This window comes from Electrophorus electricus, chromosome 11 (genome assembly GCF_013358815.1).
Source record: "Electrophorus electricus isolate fEleEle1 chromosome 11, fEleEle1.pri, whole genome shotgun sequence".
Taxonomy (NCBI): Eukaryota; Metazoa; Chordata; class Actinopteri; order Gymnotiformes; family Gymnotidae; genus Electrophorus; species Electrophorus electricus.
The window spans coordinates 14,602,408-14,623,875 of NC_049545.1; the positions used below are offsets into that span (position 1 = coordinate 14,602,408).

A 21,468-nucleotide genomic window follows, 5' to 3' on the forward strand; every position below is an offset into this window, starting at 1 on the left:
GCGCAAAAACAAGAATCATCAAAACCAAAACAAGACTAGGATGAGACACCAACAGGAAACAGGCAAGACGTGGAGCAGGGACAGGACCCAGACGAGACTCAGGAGCAGACAGGCCAGAAACAGGAACCGAACACAGGACAAGACGAGGAGCAGGCACCGGAACGACAGCAGACACAGAAACCGGTGGCAACAGGAGAAGACTGAACAGGAGAAGAACCAGGAGTAGACACAGGAGTAGAGACAGGAGCAGACACAGAAACAGACACAGAAACTGGGGCAACAGGAGTGACAGGCAAAGAAGCAGGAACAGATGTGGAAGCAGAACCAACAGAACCAGACTGAGGATGAAAAAAGTGCCGGGAGGGAGGACGAGGATTACAAGCACGCAAAACAGACCAGGCCAGGGACAAAGGGACAGGAACAAAAATGGACACAGGCACCAGAATGGACACATGGACGGGCACAGGGACAAAAACAAAGGGAGACACAGGAACCGGAATGGGCACAGAAACAGGCACAGGGACAGACAACACAACAGGAACCAAAACAAAACCAGGCAACAGAGAAGGCAAAAACAATGGGGCAGTAGGAGCCACAGGAGAGCTTCGAGGAGCGACCAGGGGGACAGGCCTGGCATGAGGCACGGGGACTTGTGGAGTGGTTTCTCCCACTCCAGGGACAGGGACTGCTGGGTCCAGGGGCGCGGCTTTGACGATCAGCGACGGCAGGTCCAGGGGCTGGGCAGCGGCCATCAGCGGCGGTGGTGGGTCCAGGGGTGCGGCAGCTGCAGTGGGTCCGGGGGTGTGGCTATGGGAACAGACCTGGTAACAGGACGGGCAGCATCCACTATGCCGAGAACAGGAACGGAACTGGCGGCATCCACTATGCCGGGTACCAGAACAGGCTCAGCACAAACGGCGTCTCTCAAGCCGGGAACAGGCTCAGGATCAAGAAAGGCGGCATCTCCCATGCTGGGAACAGGACCAGGATCAGGACGGGTGACGTCTTCCATGCCAGAAGGAGGGACTGGCTGGGTGACGTCTTCCATGCCGGAGGCCGGGACTGGCTGGAAGTCCAGCAATGCAGCCACCTCGGCCCACAGCTGGTCCCAGAATTCTGAGGGCACAGCTGAGGCGGTCAATGACGGGTCCAGGGGCTTAGCCACAGGAACAGGGCAGGCGGCGACTCTCACATCAGGAACAGGAACCGGATCAGGACGGGCAGGGTGTCTCTTACGCCGGGAACAGGACCAGGACGGGCGGCGTCCCTCACGCCGGGAACAGGACCAGGACGGGCGGCGTCTCTCACGCCGGGAACAGGACCAGGACGGGCAGCGTCTCTCACGCCGGGAACAGGACCAGGACGGGCGGCGTCTCTCACGCCAGGAACAGGACCAAGACGGGCAGCGTCTCTCACACCGGGAACAGGACCAGGATGGGCAGTGTCTCTCACGCCGGGAACAAGCTCATACCGGGTGGCTTGCGGCATAGCCACAGACACTGGTGGGGTGACCCTGGAGGAACACACAGACACAGAACCCTCTCGGTGGCTCCCAAGGCTCCCAAAGTTGTGCTTTCATGCACAGGGAATACCTAGCCATGGACAGTCTGTGTATTCACTCTGCCTACTCACGTCTTGCACTGCAGGCCGCTCCCCCCTGCAACGTTGGTCAAGGTGGGTAGACTCTTGGCGCTTCCCTGGGATCTTGTCATCATCAAAATAAACAGGATCCTGCTTCAGAAACGATGAGATGCCTGTGTACCTGCAGTGCCAGGGGATTTGCTGTCTCTGGTTTGGTGGCGCTGAGACGTAACAAACTCGGACTGCGTAGAAACAGCCAAAGTTTCGCCCCAGCAAAACCACCTCTCAGAGTCTCACTCTTTCGCTGCGTCCTTGTTGCACTGTTCATTCTGTAATGTTGAGCGGTAAGGAGGCGGATGCATATGCTGAGAGGAGCGAGATTTATTATGAGCAAATCCAAAATCAGAGTCGTTTATATGGTCCAGGGTCATAGAGCCCATACGGAGAGTACGGAGAAACATGATTAAACAAAACAAACACATGAAGGCACACGGGAAAGCAGGCTATAACTAAGGCAATGGAAACACGAAGGCTAGGATAAACACAAAGGCATGGAGTACGAAGAAACAACCATAACGAAACATACACAAATTCAAAAGTCCAACAAAGTCAAACAAACAAACAAATAAACAAATAAACAAACAAACAAGTCAAACCTCCAAACAAACAAGCTACAACAAACTACAGGAGATAGGATAAAGCAGAGCTTGCAAATATGAGCTGATATAATGATCCAATTCTGGAGTGTTAAAATTAGACACATTTGTTACAGCTTTTCTAGCTAGCAAGGAGGACGGCTTGGCATATCCAATCATGAGTGCCCATTCATGTCTAATTATAGGCAGAATTCAGTCAGGCATGCATTTTAGTGCAGGTGTAAATAGGTTCTGAGAGAAGTAAGATGGAGAAGTAAGTGCCACAGTGCATTTTCTCATCAAGTCTAAAATGAGTTCAGAGAAACTAGCAACTGCTTCTGCCTAAAGGGTTGATTTAAAGGTATGTCTGAAAATAGCATCGAAAGCCCCAAATGACCAAAAGAGGTTTCTTATCCATACCCGATTGCTAATAAAAATTTCACCTCAAAATTCTCTCTCTATATCTACTATTATTGCTGACAAAGAAGTGAGTGCTCTCACTTCTATTTCCATAATGTCTGACTACCAATAAAAAAAGTTAAAAAACTTTTTTTTGCAGAATGCAGAGGCCAGCTATGACTTCAGCAGCAATGACCCATACCCGTACCCCCGCTACACAGATGACTGGTTTAACAGGTAATCGGTGGTCTGTCAGTGTGTTTGGCTGTGTATGTGACTCAAGGCAGTGTAAAGGATGAAGGGGATTGTGGGAGTGGAGGGAGGATAAGGGTGTTGAACCATGACCATGTTTCCTGGAGGTGGTGGTGGACTAAAGGACTATTTGCTTCTCTACATTGATTTTCCTTACATATAACCCCATTAAGTCATCTTGTTCCCTGGGATCTCAATCTGGCTGCATTAATACAGAGGATCTGTCCCATGCTGACTCCTCAAAGAACCCTAAGCTTATTCTGTGTCTTTCACCAAACTCAGTGGAGGCAGGTCCAGAGAAAATATAGAACATTTAGTTACTGAGGGGCATTGTACAGAATATTCACTACAGAATATACAAATCAACAAATTTCCAAAGGGAAATAGTATGTGTTTTCCCTACTTGGTTTAGATTCTGTAGTATAATTCTTTTTTTAATTACATTTTTTTTTAATCATCTGGTATTTAGAGCAGAAATTATTTTCTGATGCTTTTGCATGGGTGTGGGGGCATGTGGGTAGTGGTAGATGGCAGGTGAGAGGTGCCCGGCAGAGACGGAAGCACTGCATAGTGGTAAGCCTCGTTCTTTAGCTCAGAGACACGATCTAACGAACACTGGTAACTTATTACACCTACTATCACCACTACCTTTGCACTACCTAAGACAGGCAACCAGTCAAATAAGAAACAGCTTATTTTTCCATTCTTCATATGTATATATGTGAGTGTGAGAGAAGAGCTGTGTGTGATGGCAATAGTAATATCATTAGTGCCACAGACTTGCAAGCTAATCAGATGGTCATTTATAAATAGAGCAGCTCTGGCTGTAAGAAAATGATGGGAGTCACTCACTGTCTGTCATGCTGAAATTCTTCCAGGATTAAAGGTTCACCTTGTGCTGATTTTGGAAACATTATGCAGTTTTCTGATGGCTGCGTTCAGTATTCAAGAAGAAGAAGCTGAACCAAAATCAGCATTAAATGGAATCTTCTATCCCAAACCTGTCTCTTCTTTGTTCTTTGCTTGTGTCATACCTAACACCATAAAGCTCCATTAGCAAAATGACAGCAGACAATGGGCCCTCACTAACTTTAGATTATTCATGATACATTGCCTACACAGTAATAGGAGTTATTAATGTCTGACATCAAACAGTGATTGTGTTTGGGCGAGGCTTTTTATTTGCCTTAAATCATTGCAGTCTGCAGGACAGAAAAGTGGCCTTCTTCACACCCTGAAAAAAGATGGTCTACATATGAAGTGTGCATATACTGCTTCCAACTAATGTCCATTAGTTGACATTAAATAGTAGCACACAAATTCCATTTAATTTGTGTATTCCATATAGTGATGACAATTTAGCAAAAGCCAGGTTAAAGATATATAAATATCTTGACACATCTTGACAATTGGGGTGGAAATTGGCTTTCCAAAGTGAAAAAATTCCATAACACCATCATGGAGATTTTAAGCAAAGAGCTGGCTGAACATTACTTGCATAGTGCCTTCTCAATAGAGTTGAATAAACAATGTTTCTTAGTCCCAGTTCTCATAAAGATAACTGTTACATTATAATTGACATTAAAATATAATTTTGGGTTAGGGTAGAGAAAATACAAGTTAGTCTTTATAACCTGGTGGCTAAGCTATGTTTCTATCTACATCTACCTGCTCAGCATTGTGAAATTATGAGGCAAATGAAATTATCAGACATCTAGAAAGTTGAAGGTGCAAGGTAAATATAGCTGGACAGCTAATTGGCTTGCAGCAGCATAACACCATTTCATGTAATTTCTTCAGTGTAAGAACTTTTATTAGATGTTCTGTGAACCCATTATGAATTAGAATACAAAAGTATGGTAATGCTAGTATAAAGTATCGTCTTTGAATGTTGCATTCTTATTAGCTCATATTTACTTGGAAAATTATGATGACATACCACTGCAATTTTTTTTTTCCAGAGAGACTTATTTTTGAATTATGTTTCCCAAGTCCTCTACAAATTCTTCTTGGTATACCAGTGGTGTTCAAAGTGGACATCAAACTGCTGTGTCTGGGGGACCTGATGGTGCTAGCTATCTAGCATTTTAATCTTTTGAGGTGTTGCCCACTACGAAATGTAACTTCTTCATAGGGAAATTATAAACCTATAAACCTGTGTATTGCCTCTGCCTTTGTATTACCTGTGTAATACCTCTGCCTTTTTTTCTGAATGCATTTTTAGTCATGGTACCAGGTGTGCTGGGGAGGTGTCAGCAGTCGCCCACAACAACATCTGTGGAGTAGGTGTGGCCTACAACTCCAAGGTGGCAGGTAATAGTGTTTATTTAACATAAAGCTCTTCATTTTGATCATGTTTATAATGCATTTATTTATATATAGAACAGGTACAAAGACTGACTTCCTACACCTGTTTGGTGCACTAGGCAGCATTTTACTTGCACATCAGCTATTTGCAAAACAGAACTAAGTGACTCCCAAAGGAATAGAATTTTGTTGTCCAATATAAAGCACTTGAAAACATTTGCTTGGTTCATGGCCACTAGCCTGCTAAGAGTTAACATTAGGTTTTTATATATATATGTGTGTGTGTGTGTGTGTGTGTGTGTGTGTGTGTGTGTGTGTGTGTGTGTGTGTTTGTGCGCACGTCATTATAAATCCTTAAAATAACCTATTTTTGTGTGTATCATTTCAGCAGCACCATTTAATATAGCAGGAAAGCAGGTGACCAGACACTGAATGATTTCATAAGTGCAGCAACTTGACATTTTCTATTCCAAATGGTGCAAATGGAAATGAGATTAACTGTTACCTAGTCAATACAGTTAACCTTTCTTACAATAGAACAGGATGTGTTACACTGTGATTGATGGTTAAAGCAGCAAATCTGCAGACAAGCTTTTGAACTGTATTCTTTATTTTTGCATGCACATTTACAGAATTTAGCAGATGCTTTTTTCTTGAGTGATATACAGAAGTACTTTGCTCTCTCATTAGTAAACTTCATCATAATGCTTCTGCAAAAACTTAGTCTAAGGATACCCTCACACCAAAGCACTTTCAGAGACAAGAATCATTATAAATGAATAAATATATAGAGAATACAACTACAGGAGGTTTTTGTAATTGTGTGCAGGATTAGTGTTCATTTAAGTGCTCTTGGAAGAAGGGGGCCTTTAGTACAATAACCATCTGTGTGGTTTGAAAGGAGTAAGGTACACTGTGGTATCTGACAAATGGCTTTGAAAAAGTAGAGTCTGGTCCACTTTTGACTTTGTATGCAAGCATTGGGAATTTAAATCACTATAGGAAGCCAGTGCAGGGAACACAGAAGTGTAGTGCTGTAAGATATTCTACATGGGATAGAATACAAGCCATGTAACTACTGTATATTCTGAACCAGTTGCAAGGATCTAATGTCAAGACCTGACTCAATATGATCAGATACTGAACAAAATAGAATGACCTTCCTTAAGATAAATGGCTGAATCCTCAGGATGGTTGTACAAGAGAAGCCCACCTGTCATTGATATGTAATACATTGGTTTTTCCAAGATTCAACCTTAGGTGATAAGCTTCCATCTATGATGACATGTCTGCCAGGCATGAGGAAAAATGAATCAAAATGTAAGTGGGAGGGAATGAGAAGTGTGTGTCATCAGCATAACTATCATAGGAAAATGCCCTGTATGAGTGGAAGGTATGCATGGGGCAGATCCTCTCTGTGCCATCTGACATGAACATCCCTCCAGAAAGGCAGTGCAATGAGTTCAGAAAGAATGTAAGCCAGTGCCATGCTGAACTAGTGATCAAAAGGTTATTAAGGATGGACAGGAGAATAATGTAGTCGATAGTTTCAAAGTCTTTAGTAGGCTGAGCTATGTCTATGGGCATGAAACTTCTCAGTAACAGCCCTGAGAGAGAGTGGTGGTTTGAAGTCCAACAGTAAGAAAACAGTAAGAAGAAAAACCTGGGTCTCTTCTGATGGCAAAAGACATAGAATGCAAAGTTTTTTCTATGAAGTTTTCTTGAGGACCAGAAAGATGACATGACAATAGTGTAAACATTAGTGGGGTAACTGTAATGGTGAGCGGTAAGGAGGTGGACGCATGTGTGGAGAAGAGCGAGATTTATTAAGGGCAAATCCAGAGTCATAGTCGTTGGAGTAGTCCAGGGTCATAGAGCCAATATGTAGTGTACTAGGATACATGGTACACAAAAAAAGGGTGAGGATAGTATACACAGGAGCTAGGAAAAAACTGAAGGCTAGGAATAACAAACCAAAAACACACGAAGGCAAACAGGGGAAGCAGGTTATCACAGAAACTAGGAAGTAACATACGGAAAAACAAAACGGCTAGAATCAAACAGGCTAACATAAACAGAGACTTCAAAACACAGACGGGCTTACATATAACCATTCAAATATTCATTAAATGAACCAACCAAATAAACAATGAACAGCCAAAACACAGGGCACACTACAGGGTTTAAAATACATGAACTTAATAAGGCTAGAAACAAGGGGCAAGTGTGGAAAATCAAATGAGGGGTGGAGAAAATGAAACTACGGAATGGAACTAAAATACACAAGACAGGGAAACCATGGAACATGAAGCTGGGAGGGGCTGTAGAGTAGGTTTACAGTTCCAGAGTCCCCCTACCATGATTTGATGAGATAGTGCCAGTTAAGGGTTTAACAGTTAATGGTAGAGGAGATGACTGGTATTGTAGCATCTGCTACAAGGGGGAAATTTAGTGGTTGCTGAGATGGGCTGTAGATGGGCACATTTTAGAAAAAGAGAGACAGTTACTGAGAAGAACTGTGTGTTATCAGTAAAGGTGATGTTTATCCAATAATTAGGTGCCCATTTTTTGTGTTGATAAAGAAGGAATGCCAGATGCTTAGTAGAACAAGGGAAAAGATAGAATTTGAGGAAAATCTGGTTGATGCACACCCAACCATGAAAGATGTCTCTAGCTAATTTTTCAGTATTGGTCCTGTCCATATAATTCAGACTTTAGGATAACCTAGATCTGTTGTAGGACCACAGCACTTACAAATACTTCAGAAATACAGCATGACTGAAAAAAGCCATATTGAGAGGGACTACAGCAAGTTCAGCTGAGTGGGAACTCTCAGGTCTTGGAGAAAAAAAGCAAATAGAGATGGGAATAGTAATCTGGCTCTGCCTTGGTGCAGGCATTCGTATGCTGGACCAGCCTTTCATGACAGACATCATTGAAGCCTCCTCCATCAGCCACATGCCACAGATCATTGACATCTACAGTGCCAGCTGGGGTCCCACCGATGACGGCAAGACAGTGGATGGGCCCCGCGAACTCACCCTGCAGGCTATGGCAGACGGTGTCAACAAGGTACTCATGGGAAATGTAGTTATTCTCCAGGTGCAGCTCTAAGGGGCCCAGTGATTTTGAACTACATGAAATACAAATTCATGAGAAAGAAAAAAGCACTTATGTAAATAACAAGCTGTCCCTTAGTAGTCCACAGACATGACTAACAAGGCTCACAATGATGGCCTCAAATTAACTTGATAAATAAATCACTTTTGAGGGATGCCCTCAAGTTTTAATGTACTCAAGAAGTGTTGCTGAGTAGGTGCTATTGCTCTTACTCTTCTTCCTACAAGAGAGCAAAACAAACAATCCTAATCAAGCCATATTCCACTCACTCAGTGGTAATGGTGGCTTATGTAAGCTTTTTCCCATGTGCTCAGAAGCGCTTCCTATTGATGTGGAGCGAAATTCACTTAGATGTTTCTTATTGATTAGCCAAGCCTTCTGAGGAGTCCTGTAACACTTGTTACATGGGTGGGTGAAGTCTACTCAGTTTGCCTTTAAACATCACTTAGTTTCACATCTCTAGTCATTCCGTGGTTTGGGTCTGTGCAAATTGCAACAGGTAATTGAAGGAAATGGTAGTGAGAGTGCTACTTCTCAGCATTTATCCTGAGCAGCACTTGGCTTGGTAAGACATCATAAGGTAATCTCAGGATATTTCACCCCATAATTTGCAGCTGAGACAGGCATGACAGCAGGTGAATCAGATCCACCTTCTCCATGTGTCTCTCCTAGGGGTAGCTAAGTCTCTCTGTCCTAGTCATGGTTGTGCTGTTCAAAAATCTGTTCAAGGCTTAAATGGCTTAGATTTCACACAATATCTTCATTTGATTCCTTCTATCATGGCACATTGAGCACTAGTATTTATTAATTTAATGTAAATTTTTTTGCCATTAAAAACTATTAAATAATATTTAATTGCTTCTTAAATTAGTTTCTCAGGCAAACCATCTAACTGATTAGTTCTAAATGACTAAATGACTAACGTTTGAATTGTAAGGTTTTAGTGGAGGAAGAATAAATAATTGTGCATGTGTGGGAGTCATAAATATGGCATTCTGGTAGCAGAAGCATGGAAATTAATGCAATGCCTGTCTTAAACCCCAAAGTGTCCCTTAAACATCCAAGACTGTGGTCCTCCCACACCTCTGGGGTTTTCTCTTAGCAGCACTCTTTGTAAACAGAACACAGTACAAAAGTGACAGTAAAGTAAATGTATTTTTAAAAAAGATAATCAAGGAACAAGTACAATACCATTACAACATAATCAAATACATTTTGTGACATGAAATGTGCATTGTGTGTTTATGAAGAAGTAAAAAAAAAAAAGGAAAAAAAAGAAAATGACCCTTAATATGGATTGCCTCCTTACCTGCCCATATCAGTGAAGGTTTTACACAGTGTGCTTATAGCTCTTCCTACTGTAAAAATGCCCCATGTCGTGCAAGTATTAATCAAAGGCTTGTGCTTGCCTGTGTTTGATTGGGTTGGGCTGGCTGCCTACAGGGCCGAGCAGGGAAAGGAAGCATCTATGTGTGGGCCTCAGGGGATGGTGGTAGCTATGATGACTGCAACTGTGATGGCTATGCCTCTAGCATGTGGACCATCTCCATCAACTCGGCGATCAATGATGGGCGCACAGCCCTTTATGATGAGAGCTGCTCCTCCACACTGGCTTCCACTTTCAGCAACGGCCGTAAGAGGAACCCTGAGGCGGGCGTGGTGAGTAGTGTGTCTGTATGCAGATTTCATGGACCTGAAATGTACCTTTTTGCAGTTGTGTTGTTTAGAAACATTTGGTTTCCATGTGTGATGGTAAAGGTTTTGGCTTGTAAAGCAAACATAGCATAAGCAAATAATTAAGTTACACCATTATTATTTATGAATGTCAAACGTAGCAGTACTTTTGTTTAAGCTTGCTTCTTGAGGGAGTCTTGGGGACAGAGGCTTGAAATTGGGACTTCACAGGTGCTCCCAGGTTGCAAAACTGCCTAAGACAGTTGTGTCCTGTAGCAAAGAGTTGGCCGGGATTAATTACTGATGCCTGGGAGTCCAAGACCACACATGAATCTGCTCTCTCTGACTGGGAAGTATGGTTCAGTTCCTCTTTCCTGGAGCTATCTTGGTGGCTCACACTGGGCATTTGCCAGGACATGTAGACAGAACTGAAGTCTCTGGACTTTCCTGTAAGCATGTTTTTGATTGTATGGTAGCTAGCTGTATGGTGGTAATCTCAGCACGTCTTGGAAGAAATGTGCTTGCATTCCCTTCAAGATACAGATACAGTTTGTGGAAAGGAAGTGGTGACACACAAAAAAAATCAGGTTTTTAATAATAATAACCTGAGATTTTACATGTTTATCCTTTCTTCTGGGATTTTGAAAAGAAGTACAACAAACTCTCTTGCACAATAACATGTGCTTTATCTAGTCATATACTTTGGACATCAAGCAGCCTGATGATGATGCAATGATAAAGAAAGCTAATTGTCTTCTTATTGTTGCATGTGAACAATACCTACAAAATGTAAGTCAAAGGCATAAATGGAAATTTTTAGCGTGGGACTTAAAACTGAGACAAGGGGCACTTCTACCATGGGACTGAGGATCTTGTCAAATGGAGATGAAAGGAAAAAGATAGACAAAGATGAGGGGTGGGTGGTAGGTATTAGCATCAGTCTGGAGCTGTTGAATGGATGTTGCTGGTGCCTGAGGTGTGCATTCAGCTCTCTCAACAGACTGAATAATCCACACTTGTTCCCTGCGGACTGTCACACACTCTCCTATATGAGCAAATAATCTAATATTTATATAATATCTAATAATCTAATGACCTAATAAATAATCATCTATCCATTGAATCTTTGTGTAAATACTGTCAATGAATCAGCTATGAATAATTATATCACTTTATTGTATTTGTGTCAGAGATTATGTTGTGCTAGGGATGGAGTGGGAGAAACATTTCATGCAGACTGCTGATGTATGCATTTTGAAGGGATGCATCATTCAGAGATTTGGTATTGATCTTACATGTTAACTAGTATTAAACCAGGCTCACAGTGCAACAGGAATTAGATTCTTTTGATTGTTTTTTGCCTTGAAGGTGTCAGAGCTTTGGTTCTGTTTGGTTTCCAATGTTGTCCAGTGTCAACTAGAGGACAGGTTCCCCTTTTTGAGTCTTGGTTCCTCTTAAGGTTTCTTCATGTCAGCCTCAAGGAGAATGTCCTTACCACTGTTGCTTCAGGCTTGCTCTCTGGGGGTTTGGACCCAGACATATGTAAAGCTGCTTTGTGACAACAGCTGTTGTAAAAATAGCTATATAAATAAACTTTGATTGATTGATTGATTGAAAAAGCCTCCTAAGTTTGAAAAGTCTAAGAAACATGTAAGGCTGCATTATTTAAAAATAGCTGCACCTGTTTTATCTCTTTTCTTCTCGTATCTTAGATCAATGTAACTTCTTTACCGAGGATTCAAGTGTAATTACACTTTTTAATTGATCAGTGATTTCAGAATCAGTTTAGATTCAAAGGCAAGGGCTGAGTAACAGGACATGTAGATTTTAGAACATAGGGAAACTCTAGATCGTCTCAAATTGTTGTTACATTTTTGAGCAATAAGTAAACCTTAGACTCTGTTAAACAGAGAGATTTTAAGACACTTTGCCTTTTACCTTTTTTTGGTTTCAAGAATGGTTTGTAATAGATCTTGGAAATCCAGGTTTTTGTTCATTTTCAATTTGTTCCTAAATGCCATTCCCCCTAGATACAGTTAAATGTGCCAAGTCACCATTTTCCTTTGAGAGTTTGTGTATGAGTGTGTGTGTATATGCAAAGGTTGGTGTTTTTTCAGCTATCCCTCTCCCTATTTCTCCCTATTCGTTTGTGTCTGTTCAGTTCAAAGGTTTATTGGCACTAGTGCAAGATACCCAATATTTTCAAAGCTGCACTTGCTGTAACGTGGCGATTTAATGGTATAAACATGGGAACAGATTTCTCTCTCTCTCTCTCTCTCTCTCTCTCTCTCTCTCTCTCTCTCTCTCTCTCTCTCTCTCTCTCCCTCTCTCTCTTTCTCTCTCTCGCCAGGCCACTACAGACCTGTATGGAAACTGCACGCTGCGTCACTCTGGCACATCAGCCGCTGCCCCTGAGGCAGCCGGGGTGTTCGCCTTGGCATTGGAAGCTAAGTACGTTCAAATTCCCATCATGCATCTCAGCTTAGCCGCATGACCCACACAAAAGCCATGGACCAATCATTTCACTCTCAATCACTCATAGGTTACATACACGTGGCCTGACCTGTTGTAGATTACCTGATGAATGGGCGCCATAAAAACGCCTATCGCTCAAACGTTGGCTGTGTCTTGTGTCCTGTTCATGCTTCTTATTTGAGATGAATATTTTCCAAACACCCATGGGTGGTAAATTTATTACTGATATGCTCTCAAGTCAGTGACTCACCCAACTGTTGGCTTGCTGTATGAAAGCGAATGATATAGAGTGTTTATAGTTAAAGCCAGCACTCAGCAAATTGGGGTCTGCATGCCAGCGAACAAAGATCAAGTTTGGCCTGCATCTAGTGCTTAAGTCTTATTACACATGTGGACCTTGGGCTTTGTATTGCCAGATTGGCTATCCTTCATTTTGCTAATTGAAAACCTGCTACAGATGCATTGCCTGGGAGAGACAGCTCTTCATGAAGCATTCAGATATTATTTACAAATAAAAGTTTACATTATTAATTAGCTCCTTTTGGTAAAATGAATTAGTTTGTAAAAACCATGACATTATTAATTTATCCATTTCTTATTGGTACATTTAACTAGTTCAAAGACTTCATAAAAGAGCCGTTAATGAGAATCCCATAATCAAAAATATATTACACATTTCATTATCAATTTTTGCATTTTGTGGTATTTAAAAAGAAGGAACATCTATTTCCTTCACATACCTTTTCACTTTGCTCTGACCATTTAAGGAGGGCATTAACATGTTGGGACTGGTGTTAATGAATGTTGACACAACCTTGACTCTGCAAAACGTTGCTGTTTGCTCCCCATTGAATAATGATGTAGCAGACAGTGAAGCAGTTCACTCTCTCCGGCCAAAGGTAAATAGTGATTGTGGGATTCAGGTGTTTTGTCCCCTACCCAAACACACTCAAGCCATCATAGTGATACAAGCCTGAGTGACACTGAAAGAAACACAGTGGAGCCTCTTTGGAGTATGCAATCCAAATTCTGCCAAAAGAAGCACAGCTGTAGGTTCTGAAGAACAACACATCAGGCTAAATAGCCAGTTTTTGCACTAGTACTCTAAAGGAAAAGGAAAATGTTTGCCTTTCTTCTATACTAATGTGCTCTTTAACTTACCTGTGAAGATATTACTTTTTTTCTTGCTGTGAACTTGTTTCATAAAACGGAGATGGTTAGTAACTACAGTTCTGAGAAACTACTTTTCAAATCTTTAGAATTATGTGCATTTCTACATAAATGGCTCATAAAATGTTATGTGATCTTCATCTAAGCCATGACTAAATACAGTAATGTTTTACAAGCAAGATACACTTCTTATATTCCCATAATTTGATCATTTGATAATTCAGAGTGGTTCCAAGTCAGAAAGAACTGGGAGGATTTTCTATTGCGAGCTGAGGGTATATTTCTTTTTATTTCTATGGGTATATTTTTTTATCTGTGTTCGCGTAGTCCAAACCTGACGTGGCGGGACATGCAGCACCTGACCGTTCTAACTTCCAAGAGGAACAAGTTGCACGACGAGGTACACCAGTGGAGGAGGAATGGTGTGGGCCTGGAGTTCAACCACCTGTTCGGCTACGGCGTCCTGGATGCTGGCGGCATGGTCAAGCTGGCCCGTGACTGGAGGACAGTGCCGGAGCGATTTCACTGCGTGGCTGGCTCCGTGCAGGAGGCACAGTAAGTGCCACCTGCGCATGGGAGCCAGGGACTAGGGAGTCTGACATTTGGAACAGTCTGCATTTATAGGCACCATAATTTAGCTTTACTGTAATCCATAATATTTATACCTTGCGCAAGGGGCAGTAGCCAAGATCGCACGCTGGCTGGGGTACAGCAGGGATTCATTTTGCATGCCACATGTGTCAGCGCAGAGTGGATGTTGTGTGGAGGGACTGCTCCAGTCTGACAGCACTCAGCTCTGATCCCCCGCTGAACTCCAAATGACAGAATATTTCATGTGTCAGTTCCTCCCCCACCCTTTATCCCTTCACAGACCCTGGGAGTCCCTCTCATCCACGTCCCCCTCCAAGCACCTGTGCACCTTATTCTCACGTCTGCTATAATTAGACCTCTCCCGCTCACTGCTGGGCATAGCATGCTATGGCAACAACCTCAATTATTCTGAGCTGGAGTGCCAAGGAGGGATTGTGTGTGTGTGTGTGTGTGTGTGTGTGTGTATGTGTGTGTGTGCGCGCGCACATATGTATGTGCTCAAGCTGTATTTATGTTTGTGAATCTGTGTGCATCATTGTCAAACCCCCATCGACAAAGTGCCAGCTCTCATATCTTACCTAACAGAGATTCCATAGGAGTCCTATCCGGCAACCAGTGAGAAAAGCATTTAAGCAGAAGAGAAAAGAAAGATGCTGGTGAATTCTAATGAACGCGAGCACATGGGGCACTCACTGTGCGATAAGGCTCCTGTCAGTCCCTGATAATGAATCCCTCCTAGTCCGCCAACACTATGATGTGTGTCTTTGCAATGGGCCATGGCTGGAGAAATGAAGCTTTAGCTAATTGATGTGGTGGGGATGAGGATGCTGCATGTCATTATGTGAAAACAAGTCTTCCTTATTTACATTGGGTTTATGTGTGAGAAAATGATAGAGGGAAAAAATGTGTGTGTGTGTGTGTGTATGCAAGAAAAGCAACAACATGTCAAGGTGTTTTGTGTGGTTGGAATATGTAGGCTTGTTTAAGGGGGTGTATGCAGAGTGCAGTCATATGGTAGAAGAAAACATGTTTCTGTATGGTAACGTATCCTAATGTATCCCTGTTCTTTTTATATCAGCTCCTTGCTCAGACCCACCACACTGCAGTCACAATGTGTTCTTCCACATGGTTTATCCAGCCCCACACTGCAGCACCTTTTGTTCCAGAGCAATAATTACAATCAGACCAGCAGCACGAAAACTCCTCCAGTCGCCAGTCTATTAATAATCCAGCTTGTGCTTTAACTACTACATCAGGAAAACAACCCCACTGTGTGCTATCACAGCCTCTGCAGTGGCGAGGGAGTTTGAGACGTTACGACCTGCCAGGCCATTTGGAGAGGCTCAGGCTGGGCCCTGGGCGCGGTTTTCCTTTCAGGCTACTCTGATCCAAGGCTTCCCACTGCTGTTTGATCCCACCTGTGTTCCATGGAGGGAGGCCCCTAATTAAATCCAGGTGTCCAATCATATAAGTGCACCTGCTGCACTGGAGGCCTTTCTTAGCAGACAGCTGAATTTGGTACACCATGGTCCTGCTCAGCCTCCTCTAACTGCACAAATGCCCTCACCCCAATGTGTGCATGTCTTATGAGTGATGCTTTATTTTGGGAGCAGAGACAGAGTCTGGTTCTGCAATGGGGCAGATAAACATAAGAGAGCTAAGGATGACAGGACAGAGACAAGGGGAACTGTAGTTTGGCTTTTTTATATTATGGACTGCAGAACCAATGATGTGTTTAACATTTTTGTTATGTCAATCAAAGTGGACACACACACACACACACACACACACACACACACACATACACTTACTTTTTTTGTGACTGTCTACTGCTATGGTTTCTACAAACATGTTTATTTTACATGCTTCTGACAAATAGTATTTTTAGAAAAGGTATACCTACATTCCATGTTTAATAAGCTACACTTTTGAATCATGCTGTTTCATAAAGTGCTCCCTCACACCTTCAGAAATGCTAAGCAAACCCCACTGTATCCCACCGCCACATGGCCCGATGCCTACATGAACTGGCCCATCTATGTCATTCTTATTTTTCTCTGTTTCTAGGAATTAGTCTCCCAGGAAACACTCCTAAATCACGTACCTGCACATCCGCATGTCCATGCGCATGTGCGTGGCTAATCTGGGAGCGAGTAATGGAGCAGGCTGGGAGACCTGCGTCTGATAATGCCATTATGGCCACTTTATAGCCACTCACTCCAGCCCTCCTCCCTTATCATCCTGCTGGCACAAAACAGCCTGTCAGCTGAACTGCACCCTTTGTGTGAGCTCAACAACAAAGCCTGCCTCTTTCTATGGCGACAAGATCCCTTCATCTGGGCATAGCAATTTGCTTGGCACCAGGGTGCTGTATTATTGAAGGGGGGGAGGTGGTATATATAATAGAGTTTTGTTTTGGTGGGTTTTTTATAGTCTGTTCTTATTAAACTTGCTGGTCCAGGAAAAAAAAAAAGCAAGGTAGGGCCTTCACAGAGTGGCTGTCATGGGACGTTCCCCCCCCCCACAAATCACGTGGTATGGCCTGCTGTATGCAGGGGGGGTTCACCCTTGTATGTAGCCACACCCTTCGTGATGGCATGCACCTGCACGGGGTTTAACCTTGAGTGTTTGTCTGTCTATTTAAACCCCCCGTCAGTGCATGCATCATTGTTGGTCATTGTTAGTGTCGGTGTATGTTAGCATTAGCCATTGTCGATGTTTATGTAGTCTGTGTTAATGTTCACGTTATTTAAAAAACGTTTATGTGTGTTCACGTTCACTGTTATTCTTTTGTGTGAGTACCCCCATTGTCATTTGTGTTTCATGTCAGTAAATGTTCCACAGCGTCAAGGGAGTCTGTTCGTCCTGCTCTCTGCCCTGCGGCACTCGGGCCAATGTTACAGTAGCAGCTCATGGGTTAGTTTGTTTATCTGGTTAGGCATACACAACTGTTCATTTTAGGACATAAAATCACTGTGTTTGACATTTTAGTAATTGTAAAAAAATACATTTGACCATACAACATGGATTAGTGAGTCAATGTCTCATTCACTTCTGGCATTGATGTCATCCATTTACAGGAGGTTGCTGACTGTTGCGCCATTCTGTAGCTGTTATCTATAGCCACTCATAGGACTGTGCAGAACAGCAGTGGGGACAGGGCTTGGTAAATCCCACGCTTGATGGTGACTTGTGCTGTTGGCTTGAAGCTGGCCTATAGGGTTGTCTTCCACAGACCCAAAGAGTTCTTTATGAAGGCTCTTCAAGTCCTGTTGATGTTATAAAGCCTCAAACATTCCAGGATCCAGATATGGGGCATTAAATCGTAGGCTTTCTTGTATTCATTCCAGGCAGTGCACAGGCTGGTCTGTCTGATTCTGGTCTTTCTGGTCTCAAGTGTTTTATCCATCAGCTTGGTGCTTCTTGTCAATGGCCTTCTGTGCACCGCTCAAGTATTGAGCCACTTATCTTAGCATTTCTGCAGGTTACTAGATGGATTTGTCCAGTAGCTGTATGGATTTGTCAATTCAGGTAGCTAATGAAGAGCAGTCAGCTTCTTCAGCCAGTAGGCATGGACCATGTCAGGGCCTGGAGCTCTCCAGTTCTTCATGCTTGAGACCCTTTGTCTCAAGTGTGTCTTCTAATGTGTTGGTTAATGGATCCTGTTCAGGGAGAATGCTGTTTTCAGTTCTCATTTTTTCTAACCACTGGGCATTGTTCTTGTGTGATGCCTCCTTCTCCCATATGCCATATGTTCAGTCTCTGGCTTTGTTCTCATGCCACTACCCTACCACTGGAAGTACACTTTGGATGGCTCATGGGAGAACATCCTGCATATTGTCTTGGCTTCTACTTCTTGTGTATATCTTTTCAAGCAGGCAGTCTCCAAGGCCTTAGGTATGGACAGCTTGTTGTACTTCTCAGGTACCTTCAGGTGCCTTGTGGTGCCTTTCTGCATTTCCAATATCTGGCTCTCAGTTTGGCCTTTTTCTTGGCCTCCAATCTCCTTCTCAATGGAGTATGCTGCTCCTTGATAATGGTTTTCATCTCGTGGCCAAGCATCTCAAGTATCACTGTTGTTGTGGCAAATATCAGCTTGTTGGTTTCAGTGATGGTCTTTAGGGCTCCATTCACATCTTCCAGCAGCCTTTCAGGTACTTCGCTAGGTCTTGGTAGTCTATACTATATAGTAATATATATTAATTCATTAGATATAGGTATGTTAATGCTACTTGTCCTAATGTTATTGCATTATTCAGAGTTGCCAGTTGGTACTTTTAAATTTGATTTCATGTTAGCTAACTAAACCAGGCTGTTTTTATTACCACCAAATCTTCCTCATAGTTTTTTTTTATATCTCAGCAGGATAATTTATTGTTCTCATAAGCATGAGGTAATTAGGAAAAGCATCCTGTTGTCAAACATTTTTCAGAAGGTCTGCCAAAGTACTGGGAGCCTGCCCACGGGCTTCCTGGGGAATTTCTCTGTGCTTTTCAGTAGCTGCTAAAATGTATTTCAGCCTGAACTCTACTTGGAAAAATCATCAACTCATAACAGTCTGCAATCCCTTTGGGCCAAATTCAGTCTGATTTATGCTGAAACAGCATGATTACCCGCATCACTGTATCATACATTATATCAATGTTTAAAATTGAGCTGGAACTGGGAAAAAAAAAAAGTTTTAGCATATGAGGTAAAGTATGTGTAACTGCCACTATTTAAACGCAGTTTGTTACCTTGTTATTTTTTAAATAATTAAATATATATTTATAACATTGTTTTAAATACAAAGGCAATTATAAATAAACTGCATTCAAACATTCCTTTTAAAACATTCATTATTGCATTTAAAATTGAAATTTTTAAATGGGAATGAACACTTTTAATGGAATGGATAACCAAGGGATTTTAGTCCTATACCGAGTTTGAGGATGTCAAGTTATTTTCTGCTAAAACCTGTTAACCAAATGCCTCATTGCTTATCTATATTGCACAATGTTTTTTGTGTATACTTGATCATTTATGTCTACAACATATAACTGTCAATTGTTTATGATAAAAGAGGGTAGTGAAATGTTGGTTGTATATAACAGTGTGCTATCACTGTCTCATTCTGTCTCTCTCCCACCTGCCTCTGACAGTAAGATCCAATCGAGCGAAAAGCTGTCACTTGTCATCTCCACTGACGCCTGCCAGGGCAAGGACAACTTTGTGCGCTACCTAGAGCATGTCCAGGCTGTGGTGACGGTGAATGCCAGCCGCCGTGGCGACCTCTCCATCAACATGACGTCGCCCATGGGCACAAAATCCATCCTTCTTAGCCTCCGGCCACGCGACAGTGATGCCAAGGTGGGCTTTGACAAGTGGCCCTTCATGACCACACACACCTGGGGCGAGGACCCCCGTGGCACATGGCTGCTGGAGATGGGCTTTCGCGGCGAGGCCCCACAGAGCGGCGTGCTCAAGGAGTGGACCGTCATGCTGCACGGCACCCAAAGTGCCCCTTACATAGACCAGGTGGTGAGGGACTACCAGTCCAAACTGGCCATGTCCAAAAAGGAGGAGCTGGAGGAAGAACTGGACGAGGCCGTGGAGAGGAGCCTGAAGAGCCTGATGAGGAAAGGCAACTAGCCCCGCCCACCCCCACCCCCGATAACCTGCATGACACTTGACTGCTCTCTCGCTTTCTTTCTGTCCTTCACTCTGTCTCACAATCTCAGTGTGTCTCCTTTGTGCTCCTTCTTTCACTGCTCTTTTTAGGTTGTTTTTTTTTCTCCTGTGGTCCCAGACTGAATGAATGCTTCATGTAGCTCCATGATAATAAAAAGGTATATTCCCAAAAATGATTCGTTCTACATGCAAAGTATTAGGTTATGCTTTTTGCATTTTTCATTTTTCCTTTTTTTTTTTTTTTTTTTACAATTAACAAAAACTGTAAATACACAGAATAGATCAATATTACATTACGTTCTTGCTTACCTTACTGTTCACTCCTTTACAAAGACAACAGTTGTACAGTTTGTGACTGTAAATTATTTTCCATGTCATTATACCTAACGTTTAAGCAGTGACATTCCTTTCTGTTATATTTTTGTGAGGAAGAGACGTTTATATCTAATGAGGAGATGGAACGCGTGATCGCAGCTTGTGGCTGACAGCAACATATTTCATAACCTTCAGTATATCTAAATAAATCTGTTCTGCTGTTTGTTAAAGCACTTGAGTGATGATGAAGATGTTTTGCCTCAGAAGGGTCACAGGCTCTATAGGATCCTTGTGACAGACTATTTTTCAGTAACGTATGAGAATTAATTGTGCTAAGTGAGTCTATTATTAATAGCTCAGTTCTTTTCATCATGACTAAAGAGGTTATGTAACTCATATTAACATTATTTCAGCATCAATGTACGGGAGTTAATATTTCAAACTTGTTTGTACATTTTTAGAGCTGGAATTTCCTTTCATCTTGTCTTTATATCTAAAAACACTCTGGGCTGTAACAATGTTTGCAGATGCTTCCCTAGTAATTATGTTCTATATTTGGAAGTAAGGAAGACTACTTTCTAAGTGAGGGAGACTAAAAACAAAAAACACAGATTCTCATTCTCTCTCATTCTGTGCATGGGAGAGTAGATTATGCAGGGGGGACATGTGTACTTCACCAGGTCACCTTCATGAAAAATGGAGGTCATCTCCAGCTGGTGCACATAGAGGAGCACCTTCACTAGGTGGTGGGGAGGGGGAAAGAGAGAGAGAGAGAGAGAGAGAGAGAGAGAGAGAGACTGCAGAAATGCAATTTGATAAACAAAAATATAAATCCTCTGGTTTTGTGCTTGGGTTTGGTAAACTACACTACACTTTACACACAAGTCCCTTAGCACTGTTATATATAGAAAAAAAAGGTTTTTGAGTGTATTACCTAAAGATCCATAGGCATGTGCTCCAAGAGCTTGTGCAAATTGTGAAAATCAAACCACAGAAAAGTATTTTGGGATGCTTGATTTTTATTCATAAATCAGTTAATACACAGCAGGACAGTGTACTTAGCAATTACCAAGTTGCCAATTGAACTAATATAATGACTGAGTCTCTTGAACTCACTACTAATGAACTCTTGAACTCACTACTAATTGAACTCGCTTACTAAAGGTTGGGGCATGTTAAGAATATACTTTTGAGGGCAGTGGCAACATTTGAATTAGAAAGCAGCACTCACTTATTTTAACTTAATTTGTCAGGTGAAAAATCTCTTCTTTTTTTTGGA

At 42.4% G+C, this 21,468-nt stretch overlaps 1 protein-coding gene across 1 annotated transcript in view; it reads left to right on the forward strand.

Moving 5' to 3' along the window:
* pcsk2 (proprotein convertase subtilisin/kexin type 2) overlaps positions 1–20,419 on the forward strand; it is a 37,264-nt gene extending 16,845 nt beyond the window's left edge. Inside the window, exons 6-12 of the mRNA XM_027023742.2 lie at positions 2,776–2,852; positions 5,092–5,180; positions 8,071–8,246; positions 9,738–9,953; positions 12,319–12,419; positions 13,941–14,168; positions 19,346–20,419. Of these exons, the coding sequence (XP_026879543.2) occupies positions 2,776–2,852; positions 5,092–5,180; positions 8,071–8,246; positions 9,738–9,953; positions 12,319–12,419; positions 13,941–14,168; positions 19,346–19,835 (1,377 nt within the window). The 3' untranslated portion in view covers positions 19,836–20,419. The remainder of the gene's footprint in view (positions 1–2,775; positions 2,853–5,091; positions 5,181–8,070; positions 8,247–9,737; positions 9,954–12,318; positions 12,420–13,940; positions 14,169–19,345) is intronic.
* The last annotated feature ends 1,049 nt before the right edge of the window (positions 20,420–21,468 follow it).